The sequence below is a fragment of the Leptidea sinapis genome, chromosome 14 (genome assembly GCF_905404315.1).
Source record: "Leptidea sinapis chromosome 14, ilLepSina1.1, whole genome shotgun sequence".
NCBI lineage: Eukaryota > Metazoa > Arthropoda > Insecta > Lepidoptera > Pieridae > Leptidea > Leptidea sinapis.
This window is the reverse complement of record NC_066278.1, coordinates 4,440,582-4,456,180: the sequence shown is the minus strand read 5'-3', so window position 1 is coordinate 4,456,180 and position 15,599 is coordinate 4,440,582. Positions and strand designations below refer to the sequence as shown.

The following is a 15,599-nucleotide window of genomic DNA, read 5'->3' as shown; positions in this document are numbered from 1 at the left end:
TCAGATTAACTTTAATATTATTTTTTACTTGAAACCATTTGCTAAGCTAATATTCCTAAGACAAAAAATCTGTAACAGCATTAGATATATGACAACGAAAAAGTACTTTAAAACTCAATCTATATGTTCATAGCGCATCGCAATACACGTAAAGCAAATAAATCTACTATAAAAAATACATCGAAAACGTCCTTTGAAAAATGCCACAGCGTTCAACCTAACAAGATAATAACATCACAAAAAATATGTCATTCAAAAAGCCGATACACACCACCAAAGCTTCTAAAAACGTGGAAGCAAAAAAATTCAGCTTTAAAACGCTAAAAGGCACGTTTACTGTGGACCCAAACACTTAGCGCCATGTTAATTAATAAGTAACTAGAACCCGTCAAAGGGAATGCATGAATACTTGCCCAACATGGCGGTGCTTTTAAAATTTTCCCCTCTTAATCGCAAATAGCAGAGAAACCAAAGGTAAACTAATTATTACGTTGATTTTGGACGTTTTTGAAACATCAATTAAAATGGCTTTAATGAGACGTATTTAATTCGTCAATTTAAGCCTTAAATACCTAATTAATTGAAATAATGTTGCCATATTTTACAGCAGTAAAATAATGATTGCTTTAATTAATTAAATTCTTTGTAGGTATTATGAATATTTATTATTGAATTAGAGTAACCAGTCATGTAATTATCTCATGCCATGATTGTTTTTTTTAAGGAAATATGGGTTGAGACGAGCAGGACTTTTCCATCACTTTGCATAGATTTTTTGAAAATAATATTTGTAAAATTTTGAAGTTGTTGCTAACGTAGGTTTAGGCGAAAACCTTCTCGCAAAGAATTATATCACTTATAACATTTATTTTGTGTAGACCATACTGAAAGTTTCTGATACGCCCTGTCCATTACAATGAAGTGCCGCTGAGGATTCATGAAATACCCCAAAAATTCTGCGCAGCATTACAATTGCGCTCGTCACCTTGAGACATAAGATATTGTCTCATTCGCCTAGTAATTTCAATAGCTGGGGTGCTCTTCATACTAAAACACAATAATATTAACACATTATTGCTTCACGGCAGAAGTAAGCGCCGTTGTGCAAAGGAGCCTCCCTGGTGTTAAATTAAAACACACTGTAACATAATTTAGGCGGCACTACATTGTATTGGGCAGGGCGTATCAATTATCATCAGCTGAACGTCCTGCTCCTCTCATCCCTTTTTTTCATAAAAAAAACTTAAAGTAGATACATATATTTTGTTTTGTTTTTCTGTAACTCTTGAAACTAATATTTTATATGCAAGATTGTCTCGCTAGTATGATATATAAATAGGCAAAGACAAAAAGATATAGTGAGAGACAGTAAAATGGATTTGAAACAGTTAAATTAGAAATTCATAAATAATACATCCAGGAAGTAAAACTATTTTTATAATAATTCTTTGAGAGTTTACTTCCTTAAATCGTCGCCAAAGAATAGCTTGCTTGCGTACCGAGTCATCTCCTTCCCTTAAATATCTGCGACGAGAACGATGGCTGGTCCATTTGACAACTCGTGAATGAGTGCCTCTTGTGGTGCGATATGTTATAGTTAATAAATCATTGTATTTGTTTGATGCGATAATTTAATATGACAATAATCACGACCATCATGTTCACGAAGCATCCTTACACAACCAATGAAATCACGGTCTAAAAGTTGATGCATCCAATATAAAAAATGAATGAAATGAAAATGCTGGGAGAGTTTCTTGCGCCACTTCTCTCTCAGAGCGCCATTTGTTTCCGAAGCGATAGTAGTACCTAGTATTAAAAATTACATCAAAAAGAATTAATTGTAAAGGAATCAATTTTGAGAAAATAAATGTCTTATATGCCTTTATATATTTTATATTTGAACAGTTTAGTTTTTAAACGTTTCATGAAATATTTCAGATTTAAAACGCTTTTTTATATACGCTTTATATTAGCTTCACCTGTATGTTTGTATGTTTGTAACCGACTTCTTTGGGCGCGATTTTGACCCACTTTAAACGGCTAGATTTCGTTCAAACTTTGTAGATTTATCGAGGACCGATGACATTACACTAATTTGATAAAATTATTCAATTTTTCAATTTGCAAAATATGTTTTTTGTTTATTTATATAATTTTCATCTATAGTCGATAAGGCAGGAATTGATGTTAAAGTACTTAATAGTTTCAAAAATACGCTTTTATAGAAAATTTAACTAAAAAATGAAAAATAAATAATAGTTAAGAAAAACTAAAAAGCACGCTTTTTATAAAATTCAACTAAAAAATAGAAAATTGATTTAAATTGAAAATAGTGTAAAAAAAATATATTTTATTGTAAAAAAAGCGTAGGGTGCTTTTTAAGATATTATTAAAATAATAATTCTTCTACACCCCACGCTTTTTTTTACAATATAATATATTTTTTTTACACTATTTTCAATTTTAATTTACTTTCTATTTTTTAGTTGAATTTTATATAAATCGTGCTTTTTAGTTTTTCTTAACTATTCTTTTTAACATTGAACTTAATTTATTTATATTTCATGCAGTACCTTACAAACTTACTTGCTATGTATATTACAGCCTATGTGAAATACTATATTTGGTTTAAATGAGTGGCGTTAAGTTTCTTGCATGTTCTTCTCACGAGCTGTACTTTTTTCGAACATAATGGTAGATTCAGTAATGAAATATTTATATAACGATTATTCAAAAGCTCTTAGTTTAAGCCTATTTGAATAAAGTTTATTTGACGTTGAATTTGAATTTTAAAACGTCACATGAAATTAAAATGCAACGATTTTAGTGACATTTCCGCATAGTTGAAATACATCAATGAATGATTTATGGCTGTATGTTTCTAGGCGACCACTTGTATGATGTCATTATGAATGATTAACTAAATATTAAGCGGTATTACAATATGGTTATTCATTAATAGCCTAAGTAATTAGTGGAGTTTTTTTTTTCTCGGAAAGTACCAAGCTGTATGGAAAAACCATTTGTAAATCAAGATACAGACTTTATCGCGCTCAATATTACAGTTATAATACTTATTTTATTTGGAGATATTTTATTGGAGAAAATCACAAACTGTATAAAGTGTAGTAAAGTTAGTGTTATTTTTATTTTTGACTACTAAGGTGATGATTAGGTATGATTCTAATGATTATATGTAGGTATAGTATATGCCAGTTAATTAGGTGCCAGAGCGGCACCTTTTCTGACGTCAAATGTAAAAGCATTTTTGTATTTCATTTTGAAAGGCCTGTTGATAGTTAAACTACTCGGCCAATTAGACTCAATATCTATATCATCTTTCATATCTTCAATCTAGGTGAGCATATTACTTGCATCGGGTGAAAGTCGTGCTGGTCACACCCCCCACCCCCCACCCCCCACCCCTTAGTGTCATAAAATATATTAAAGTTATACGAGTAAATAAACAAGTACTCTTCAGTGTCTGTCCTACCCTAGTGGCCATTGTAAGAGTTCAACCCCTAATTTGCCCTCTTAGGAGACATACATATATATTTATTTGCAACCAGAAGCAAGTACATAAAATTTAATGCTGCTTATTTTGAAAATAATATTTCCACACAGGCATTCAACCCTTTTGAAATTGTTTTTTTCTTAAATCCACTGTTAGTGTTTCATTTCGACATTTACAGAATGTTCTTTAATACGAAAATTACTTGGTAATTTTACACAAAATTTTTGTAGTTAGCATGCGTTGGGTCCGAGTCAGGGCAAGGTATTATAAATAATAAGTAAATAATTTGTAACAAGAAATTCCGAAGTTAATGAGCAATTTCCAAATAAGTTTAATTACGTCTATTAGAATTAGCAACAACAAACTAGTAATTCGTAAATGAACTCTCAATAAACATCTTTTACGTTACTATAGCAGTGAGTACACCTGCGATATACATGGCGTGCTATGGGAGCTATGCAAAGCAAAGCTATGGGAATTGAAGGGAAAGTACCTTAAATATCGTTGATAGGGTATTTGACTGAAAGAAGACTTGATGTTATTTTTAAAAGTTAGTAATTCTGCATTCAAAGATTTTCTAAAAATTACTGGCCTTGTCTGGGAATCGAACCGACTTAAATGTAAAAAAAACACCCCTACTTTTATGATGCCAATCGAAAGAATGGCCAAAAACTAATAACGATATTTAAGGTACTTTCCCTTCATATCCCATACCTTTGGGACGCCCTGTATATAGACATATATACCGTCTATTAACTTATAACTCTATGATTGCAAAATTGACATTGAGACCAGTAAAATTGTCAAAATATCATTACCTAACGGCAGTTCCCGATGTTCAGTCTATCTCCGGTTGTGGCATAATATATAAAAAATCGTAACTATCGTTGACTTTTTGTCCCAGTAAACTTATCGACGGTTACTCACATTATCCGTGCACGCTGTCTGTCAGTGGGGCGACCAGCGATATGAAGTTTGTATGGAAATTGCAATTCACGCGTCCCACTATAAGGCGATAAGAATGACTTATCGGGTATATTGGGACAGCTTCAGATTATTGATAGCTAATTACTGACAGTAGAAGTTAGTAATTTATCTCTATCTGTAGATAGTATATTGCGAACGGCCGTTAAAAGGTCGTATAATATCACTATAGTGTACCCGTGAAATATCACGGGTATAATGTCACTAAAATCAGGCCGTTAAATTGTAAGAAATGAATTCGACTGACAATTACTGTTTAATTATAATATCACTTGTGAAATTTTAATATCATGGCAATTGACAATATACCGGAGAATAATATATGTTCGCCTATAAGAAGTAGGTACTTAGGACATAATAAAAGTTTCTGAATTCTCATGAATAATGCCACATATATCGTTTATGATATATAATTTTTATATTTACAACCCGCCCCATGTCGTTGCCACAATGAATAAAGTAAACATAATAAACGACATTCTAGAATGTATTGCCAAAGAAACTATGCCAGCAAAATATCAGCAAACAGTATGTAGGTAATCGAATAATGTGACCACTTGCTCACAAATTTTATCAGATACTGCAGCCCCGAGGTGAGTCATTAGATATAACAGTGTTAAGTCAACGCAATTACAATTACGAAGCCTGCGAACTTGACCCACCGGGGCCGCATCGATCCGACCTGACTATGCAAATAAGAAACCTTTCTTTACGAATTCAAGAACATGGGTCCGAAACTGAGCAAACTGCTGCAATAATCTTTTATTTTGGTTTTGAAGATTTTCGGTATTACATAGTCCAAAAAAGGTGGTTTTATAAATTGCTATTAAGTTGTTTCACTAGAAAGGTATCATTTATGACCTGGATCTAGGTAGATTTAATTTTTAAGTAAGGATATAGCGAGTTTCTTGCGCCGCTTCCTCTCTCTCAGAGCGCCATTTGTTTCCGAAGCCTTAGTCTAGTATATTAGAAATGACATCAAAAAGAAATCTAAAGTAATCAATTTTGAGAAAAAAAATGCCTTCATAATTCTAAATATTTTTATTAATCTTGAAATTCATGAAGATGTGAAGGAACGCTTAGACTGTAAATATAACACAATCCACTTTAAAAGATTTAGCAATTTTACGGAGCCAAGTATACGCATGCATTACGATTTAAAAAAAAGAATGTTTCAATTTGTGAAGTGTAACTGATGCAGACAACTTGACTTGGCTTAGTTTATTGAAATACTGCAAATTGCTGTCATCATCATCATCAGCCGGAAGACGTCTACTGCTGGACATCGGCTTCCCCCAAAGCTGATTGTTGTAGTTCATTCAAATTTTAATTCAAATAAGGATTTAAAATCATTATGATACCTATCAAATTATTAAAATTGCATTATCATAGTATCATTAAGAAAGTCACTTATGTTATGATAACTGATACAATTTACTTAATGGTAAATTTTGTTATAGTTCTCATTAATTTTCTTCAATATTTGACGATGATACGTTCATTTACATACCAAAATAGAAATATATACTGTACTCCTATTTGGGTGTCTTGATCAACACTCATTATTATTTATTACTAGCTGACCTGTCAAACGTTGTTTTGTCATATAAATTATATATACAAACCTTCCTTGAGCTTCAACGAATCTATTTCAAAAGATTTCATTGAGATCGGTCGAATAGTTTAGGAGTTATTAGGGAACATACAAACATACATTCTCTTTTATATATATAGATTACAACTCATTACGTTATCAACTGTAAAGTAGATCCTGTAGATGGAGCGACATACAATATAATAATTTAAAGGACACAATGACCATTGGGGATACCGAACTTTTATAAAAGGAAAAAACAAAGCTAAGTAATAGTAATTCTTAGTGATGTCATCTTTTATGCCGCAATATTGGCCGCAATCATAATATTGCAATATTTTATTATTTTAAAAATATAGTTGTTGTACTTTTTTGCAGACGTCATATAGAGGTTAATATAACACCCTGCGCATTACTAATTTCCAGGTTTATATATATAATATTGATCCATTTATTATGGTTGAAGGGTACGCCTGCTTTAGTAATGCCACCAAACCAACTTCTACCACTGTACTGTTGTGTGGCGGTTTGGATGTTCGAGTTACAGACATTCCAACTTAAGTCTCAGACTGCGGGGTCATATACTTGGGTTTATTTCATTATTATTTATCAGTGATGTTCTATAAACATAGACATATCACGTCGTATAAAAACAAAGCCGAAATATGGGACATGCCACAAATAACACTGTGATATCCTGCGACAGATAAATCTATACATTGCTACGTTTGCTCCAGTTGTTTAAAATATTCTCGGTCAATGTTTCTGTTTCAATATAACAGTACGATTAGTGTTTAGACAATTTTGTAACATATTTTGCATGTCAATTGACGAAACATATTGGATTATCCCTTATATTGTTAACACCTTAAGTACAATGTTTCAGCAGCAATGTAAAAAATTCAATCAGTTTAGATTTGAATTGGACGGTGACCGTTGATATATGACTAAAAAGATAAGTGTGCTTACATTGTCTTTAAGAACACTTTTGCCGTTCCGCTACCAGACTGCGAATTATATGTCCTTACATGCGTATAGCGACATTATTATTGATACATATTTCTTTACACATTTCACCCGGAATTCATTGTATTGTGTTACCACTTTAATCAAACAGGTACTGTTATATGCATATGTCTCATCTGTGGTCTGTTGCACCCACAGGTTGCACTCCATTGCCGGCTCAAACAATTAGACAGCGAGCAACGCAGGTCTTCTCGAATTGTCAGTGATCTACAGTAGATCTTGCGTAGATACTGACCTGCGGGCCTACCATGAACTGTTATTGCGATTCAATTGACAACCTAAAATGGACTGTTGTGCTATTTCGTAGCACGACGTGATTAGAGCTATCTAATTTAGGTTGACGTCAAATCAACTGATTAAATCGCACTGATGTCAATTGAATCGCAAATTCGTTCATTCATTCGTACCATAAGGTAATAGTTTAACCTAAGCTGTATAGCTTATGTGTCAAAGTGAGCGATTAGAAAAAAGTTACTACTTCCTTAGAGGAAAGAGAAAAACATACAGAAAAGGAAAATTTTATTAAAGAAAGATGAGATGAGAATACTTTATTGGTCTTTTTTGTAAAACAAAATTCTGAAAATAAATACCGAAAATGAAAATACTAAAGACGAGGCAGTAAGAGCCCGGGCTATAACCTGTACGCAAGAACGAATTTAAAATAATGTACTCTGTGCTCCTGTCAAATCAAACATCAATGGAGGTGCGTTCATAACTCGTTATTTTTACGAAAACACCTTAGCAAACTTTTAATTTGTAATTCAAAGAACTATGTTTATTTATATCACTGTTATTTAATAAGTACAAAAAAGGGCTTATTGGTTTATAATTTGACGCTATAAAGCCAAATTTTAAAATATATTTTTAGTATTTTGTACGCAAAAAACCGCTAAAATCGTATCATTTTAGGTTAGAAACGCAGCGCATATGGTTCTAGTAACAGAGACAAACCTATGCAACGACTGTAGAGCGTCATCTCTTTCTCACACCGCGGACCACAGACAAATTTATTTCGTTCATTCTTTATAAGCGATCCAAACGCCATTATGTCAAAGGCACTTCATGGTACGAATTTTAAAATTTGAGTTTAGTTACCTAAACTGAACTGCATCGGAATCGCATCGCTCATTAAAAGTTGAAGGTAGGCCCTATGATCTTGGCATTAAATTTTACTATTCTTGAATCTACTACAGAAACTTATCATGTAGGTATGTGGCCGTCCCCCACAGGGCGATTTATAAGGATGTTTCTTCCACGTAAAACCAGTTCAACGAACACCCTTACTTGGTTTTGTCCATGACGTCCTGTGCTGCTGGTGCAAAATTGCTGTAGGGTGGCGGTTATCACTTACCGTTTTGAAATCGTTACCCTCCTCTTCCATAACAAATTGTGCTTTTAACATCTCGTGGATCATTTGTTCGTTCTATCACTTAGTCTAGTAGAATAATAATCTAGATTTTAATTAGATTATTTGTTGACAGCGGAAGGAGCGTTCAAGAAATTAAAACCTGAGCCAGGCGGGAACGGCAGCGGGTCTGGAACATCAGCTCTGTCGCCGTCTCTGGGGCCCCAGCACGCCGGACATACTCCTACTACTGCCTCCTGTCCCACACCAGCTCGACGGAGACATAGGACTACTTTTACACAAGTCAGTTAAATTGCGAAATTACCTTTTACATTTATTTTGGATTCATTGTCAATTAGTTGTCTTTTTTCTTTCAGATGGTAATTGATACGCCCTGTCCTTTACAGTACAGTGCCGCTCAGGATTCTTGAAACGGCACTACAATTGCGCTCGTCACCTTGAGACATACGATGTTAAGTCTCATTTGCCCAGTAATTTCACTTGCTACCACGCCCTTCAGACCGAAACACAATAATGCTGACACATAAGTGCTTCACAACATAAAAAGGTGCCGTTGTGGAGTTGTATTATTAAAATAATACTTACTTATAAAATCATTTATCGGCTTGAATATCGCCAAACGGATACGACTTAGAGGCCTTCAACCTTAGAACATTATCTCACTTCAAAGGTCGGCAACAAATGCTTGCCTTTTAATATCGCAGATTCTATTCTCACTTTTCATCAGATGAGTTTCTTGCCTGAAGAATATCTCATTCAAAATATTAAAACATTAAAATTAGCTTTTCAGTTGGATAATATGTATTGTTGGAGTCAAGATTAATTCACGACAGTAGCACTTTTTAGAATATGTTGTAGAATTTATATATTTTTAAAGATTTTGTATGAATGTAAAATAATATCTCATCAGGATGTCTTGTAATAACAATATGTATTTAGATGAAATAACTAAAATCAATCTGTTTAGGACTTTCCGAGATAAATGTAAGAAACAGACACAAAAACAAAAATGTTTTAAATTGATTTTCTAATAAATACAAGTACGCTATTTTGTTATTATGACTTTTATTTTATTCATTATATAATCAGACTTATAAGCAGACTCAATTACAAAAACTTTTATGAGACATTATCAATAATATTTATTTAAGAACGGCTTCACTCACATTCAATTGTAGTAAGTACCGAATAACTTCAGACGAAATGGAGGTCCATCATGTGGGTGGGTGTGATCTGAAGAAGATGAAGATCTGATGGTCCAGTCTACACATAGATGATTCAAAAACATAGATTGAATTTACAAAAAAAAATGTAATTTAAGAAGCATATGAGTGGTCTTATGAAACATCATTTCAAGTCAATTTTTTCACGATAGAACATTATAATTTCAGCATTATAATCTAAAAATAAAACTTTATATATGATTAAATATAGATAAAATAGAAAAAAATAAGTAATTAATAAAACTTTTGTCAGGTGTGGGGTTCGAACCCACGCTCTATCTTAGGAACCAGAGTATAAATACGGCGCCTTAGACTACTACGACAACCAGTCTTAAAAGCGTTAATGATTCAACTTCACTCCTATGCCGCGGCAGGCTGTAATGCGACATGCGATAGAGATTAAGTCGATGTAACTAAAGTTTCACTTTAATAAAATTTTGAATTAATTATTTTTTAATTCTATAATTATTTCATTGGACAGGAACAACTAGCAGAATTAGAAGCAGCATTTGCAAAATCACATTATCCTGATATCTACTGTAGAGAAGAACTTGCCAGGACTACGAAGCTCAATGAAGCGAGGATACAGGTGTGTACAACATTTTAAATTATATTTTAACAGTTTATATTGTCTTTTGTTTTGATTTACATACATCATTTTCCACAGCGCTGCCATAATGACTGTCAGGCTGTGATTTTTAAAGCGTACTTAGATTTTGCTCAGACTTTACTTACGTAAAACTTAGCTGAGTGTAAGCTTAGCATAATCTTTGATTCCGTATTAATAGTCTGAAATTATGCTGAGCTTTATATAAGAGAGCCCAATGCAAAAGTTCGAATTCAAATATTTTTATTCAAAATAGGATTCAAAATCACTTATTGAACGTCAAAAACTACCACCCATTCAAAATAGACCGCCTCTGACCTGAGAAGAACGGGCACAAAACAACAAAATTTAACTTAAATAAAGCAGTAATTAATTTTCTTCAATAACAAGCGGACCCGACAGACGATGTCCTGTACCCACAAAAATTAAATAAATTACACCTCACAATACTCAATCACATTAGAGAAGAAAAAAGATTGTATGTACGGAGTTAAAGAGAAAAAAAAACAACAGTATAATGTTTAAAATAAGAATAATATGAAACAAGTAAAAAATCTGTGAGGGGTGTGATTCATTGCTAACAGGAGCTGACTCAGTACTAAGTTGTGTTGAGTGCTGGAGACACCAACACACCACTGATTTTCAGCAGCCCCTCGTGACATATACGTTGCCAACCTTATGAAGCATCAAATAAACGTGAAAAAATATATATTTTAGCTTTCTGCTCCTCTTCCCGTTGCAAGCTTGCAGAATGACAAAGCTAACACTAGTTCATTCTCGATATTATTCTTAGAAAGGGATCTTAAGTTTTTTTGGTTGTTATAAATATGATTTACTTCATAACATATCCAAAAAGCCAGTTTTATTTAAAGCATGAAGAGATAGAACACAAAAAAGAAGATTCAGATTCAAATTCAAATATTTTTATTTGAATAAGATTTTAAACACTTATTAAACGTCAAAAACTATCGCTTTTCTATTATTTAAATAGCTTCGCTCCATTCTCAATCTGTGGTATCATTAAGAAAGTCATATCTTATATCTTTAAACCACCAATTCTTGTATATATATATTCTGAATCTCGGAAATGTTCAAATGATTTTAATTTAATTTGGTATACAGGTAGTTTCGGGGGCGAGAAATCGATCTAGCTAGGTTTCAATTTTGAAAAATTAAGTTTTATACGTGTTTTAATAAGAAACAGCTACAAAAACATTAGAATACAAAGTTAAATTTCGCCACTATATACAAGACTATAATAGCTCAGATGGGACATTGGGTGATCCGGAAAGCAGAAGACCATTTCTCAAGTTCGAATCCAGATGTCCTATTAATTTTTTGTTTGTTCAAGTTTTGTACATTTTTAAAAATCCGAGCAAGACTCGGTCGTCCGGATATTATGTTATAATAGAAGAATCAGAAGATGTCATGTAAGCTAGAGGTCCCGGGTTCGAATCCCGGTAGGTGCAAGCATTTATATGATGAATATGGATGTTTGTTTCCGAGTCATGGATGTTTTAATGTATTTATGTATGTTTATATATATGTTTATAAGAATTTATGTATGTTTAACTAAGTATATTGTATTACATATATCATTGTCTTGTAACCCATAACACAAGCTATATATGCTTAACTTGGGGCAAGATAATTTGTGTAAAAAGTTGGTCAATATTATATTATTATTATTATGTAACAACAAAGAATATAAGAGTTGAGTTACTTAATCAATGGAAAATCTAATAATTTTCAATGAAGGGTAACGTAAAGTCGCCTTCAGTCACTTGTTCTTTCGTAGAACAGTCGGTATATCAATGGTGCGCGAATACACTCATAATACAATTTAAACCGAAGCCCTGAGGCAGATTGGATTAAAACGCCATCTGTCATTCGAGCTTGTATGAATACGAAATGCTCGCAGTCACAAGCAAGCGATCTTTATCTCTGTTTTAAAATTGCTAATCCTCGGGGACATTTCGTATTGATTTGTCCCAAGAGAACCTAATTCGTCTCTTTATATATTTTATTCAGAACACGACTTTTAACATTCTCTTGAAGTAACGACGGCCCTTAATTCCACTCCGCTCACATTTGTAGAATACAAAACACACCTACCTCCACGCTTCTGTGCGGATATTTTAGTGAATTGATTAATTACTTCTTTTAAACGCTTTTTAATAGATTTACAATGACATACAGAAGAATCATACAGTAATTAATTTGATTGTTTAAAATATACTTTTTACTATTATTAGCTTACTCTTTTAGACACTTTACTTTCCGCGTTTTGTAAGAATTTAGTCTTGTAACCTGATTTGCCTTGAAAAGAAACTACATTAGAGATTTTTCCAACTTCTACATTTAGCTTTTGATATTATTTATTCAATATCATTAAACATAAGAAAATGAAAGCATCAACAAAATACTGTTGCTAAGAATGATTTTACAAATTATGTATCTCGCTGAAAGCTTGTGAAGACACGCACACATGGACTGAAAGAGCGTGTACGTAGCAGTATCGTAGCGCTACGCGAAAAGCTATTAACGTTCGCTCCACGCTACATAAGAATGTAAACGTTAAAGACGTCCTACCCTCCTTGTAGAGGAAATTTCGATATAAAAATACTACGCCACAGGGCGAGATAGGAGCTCGAGGCGGGGGGAGACGGGGGTGGCCCCTGAGGCATTGCAATCCCATCAAATGGATACGTAACGAAGTTAGCCGCTCATCCTCCCCCCGCGCCCGTCGACATTGTCTCTGCCCTCAAATGAATTCTACAATTGGAAATAAGAAAATGTTTTGTTGGATCTTAATGCTTTCTCATTTTAAAGGCGACCGTTTTCCAGTTCCATTGATAACAGTGCGCTCTCCGTAAAGACTATCCGTTTTTTGTATTCAAACAGAGCTGCCAAGGTCTTTCCAAATTAGATTACATCGACGTTTTAACTGTAAGTTAAGTGAGACTGACTTACTTTGTCCTTAGTTTAATACTTTTAATCTATATCAGATTGTTTTATTATATTCTTGTTGGTATTTATACACTATATAATACACAGGATACATAGATTTTGCTTAAAATAAAAATCACGTTTTATATAGTTTTTCTTTATTCTCCTTTGCTTCTTGTGATGTATTAAAAAAACTGAATTGTAAACTTTTAGGCGCGATGATATAGGTGCTTAACAATTAATTTTGTGGTTATCAAATCTACTCTCGGCTATTGACGCTCGCTCCGTGAGCATACTTGTATTTCATATAATATTAATACGAACGTATCGTAACGTGGGAGCATCCTTTGCACTGGATGCCGGCTAGATTATGAGTACCACAAGGGTGCCGTAGCTAGTGAAATTACTGGGCAAATAAGATTTAACATCTTATGTCTCGAGGTGACGAGCGCAATTGTATTGCCGCTCAGAATTTTTGTGTTTTTCAAGAATGCTGAGCGTCACTGCATTGTAATAGGCAGGGCGTATCATATACCATCAATTTAACGTCCTGCTCGTCTCGTCCCTTAATTTCATAAAAAAAAATTAAAAACATTTACAAAACTGACTACTAGAATTATTACTTATGATATATTGTTACATTTTGGTGACATAACTAAAGTATTATAGCAAATTTAATTATGACAAAGTGTTACGCCACGCCTTTGGAGTGTCACTCAGGACTCTGATTTAACCTTAAATTGTGAGCAGTATTGCAATTGGGCTCGTCACTTTGCGACATAATATTTTAAGCCTCATTTGCCCAGTAATTTCAATAGCACAGCGCTTTTCAAAACAAAATACAGTGACGCTTGCACATTACCACTTTACAGCAGAAAAACCACTGCTTTACCCACCTAGGCGGCATTGTGCAATGGAGGCTCCGTCACTGGAATTAAATTATGATAATTTATCTTTATATTAATAACCAGAGAGAGGCTCCTTTGCACAGAATGCCGGCTAGATTATGGGTCTATTTCTGCCATGAAACAGTAATGTGTAAACATAACTGTGTTTCGGTTTGAAGGGCGCCGTAGCTAGTCTGGGCAAATGAGACTTACGTCTCAAAGTGACGAGCGCAATTGTAGTGCCGCTCACAATTTTTGCGTTTTTCAAGAACCCAGAGCGGCACTGCATTGTAAGGGGCAGGTCGTATCGATATCCATCAGCTGAACGTTCTCCTCCTCTCGTCCCTTACTGTCATAAAAAAAATACTGCTTTGGAGAAATGAACTACCCCTTTTCCCCGCAGTTTGTGAACTCTATCATCAATTGTGGTTAAGCTCGCCTGATATAAAAAATGTTAAAATAAAAAATATTAATAAACTATTATGCTGTTTCGAAAAAGTCGGAGACTCTAATAGAAAACAAGCGGGTGTTTAAATAATAAAAAAAAAACACTTTTTAATAAGCGTATTAATTACTAAAACTTATAACAGCATAATTGTATTGTGTATCAAAATAAACTTTTACTTTTAATATAAAACTGATAGAAACAAAATTTTAACATTACGTCATTAGATTTGTTGCCCAGAAAAAAGTAAATAGTTGAAAATTCGAAGGGAAATTGCTTCGTTTTTCATCACAACGCGCGCGGCGAGGGACGGATGTCGAATTGCTTTGCGCAAAACTAATATCCCATTTATATTTCTTTACCCTATTTACTATATACCTCAACTCGTCAACGACTTTCAACCTAATACATGTAGTAATAGGGTATATTTTGTATTGTTATGTCATATGTTTGTTTATGTGGGAGTAGAGAGGGCGTCTCCCTAGCCCCTTTTCCTCTAATCAGCAATAATCACCATATCAAACGACGCACGCCTCATTCCCCGTGACACGCAGCTTATAGTCTTGCATATTTTATATTCGCAGAGTTAAATAATGCATTGTTTATCAACTGTAAAACAGGCGATGTAAATATTTGTAATGATCTAAGGCTGAGTTGCATCATATTATCTGTTATAATTAAGGGTTTAGTCAAATTTAACGTTAACAGTAATGCCGACTTCAACATTCACTGCGGAATGTGTTGCACCATTGTATTCCTTGGTATAGTGAATGTTAAAAAGTAACATATCATTAGTTTTATTAAAAAATACATTTTTTTATGAAAATAAGGGACGAGACGAGCTGCACGTTCATTGCGTTCAGAGCTCTTGGTAATTGGTACGCTGTGCCCATTACAAGCAAGGTGCAAGCATTTATATGATGAATATGGATGTTTGCTTCCGAGTGGATATGTATTTATGTATGTTTAAGTAAGTATATTGTATTAAGGCGACTGACTAG

The 15,599-nt window shown here is 33.6% G+C and overlaps 1 protein-coding gene across 1 annotated transcript in view; it reads left to right on the top strand.

Annotated features, from left to right (window-relative positions):
* LOC126967839 (homeobox protein unc-42) overlaps nucleotides 1-15,599 on the top strand; it is a 46,210-nt gene that overhangs the window by 18,393 nt on the left and 12,218 nt on the right. The window contains exons 2-3 of the mRNA XM_050812527.1: nucleotides 8,603-8,769; nucleotides 10,192-10,299. Of these exons, the coding sequence (XP_050668484.1) occupies nucleotides 8,603-8,769; nucleotides 10,192-10,299 (275 nt within the window). The remainder of the gene's footprint in view (nucleotides 1-8,602; nucleotides 8,770-10,191; nucleotides 10,300-15,599) is intronic.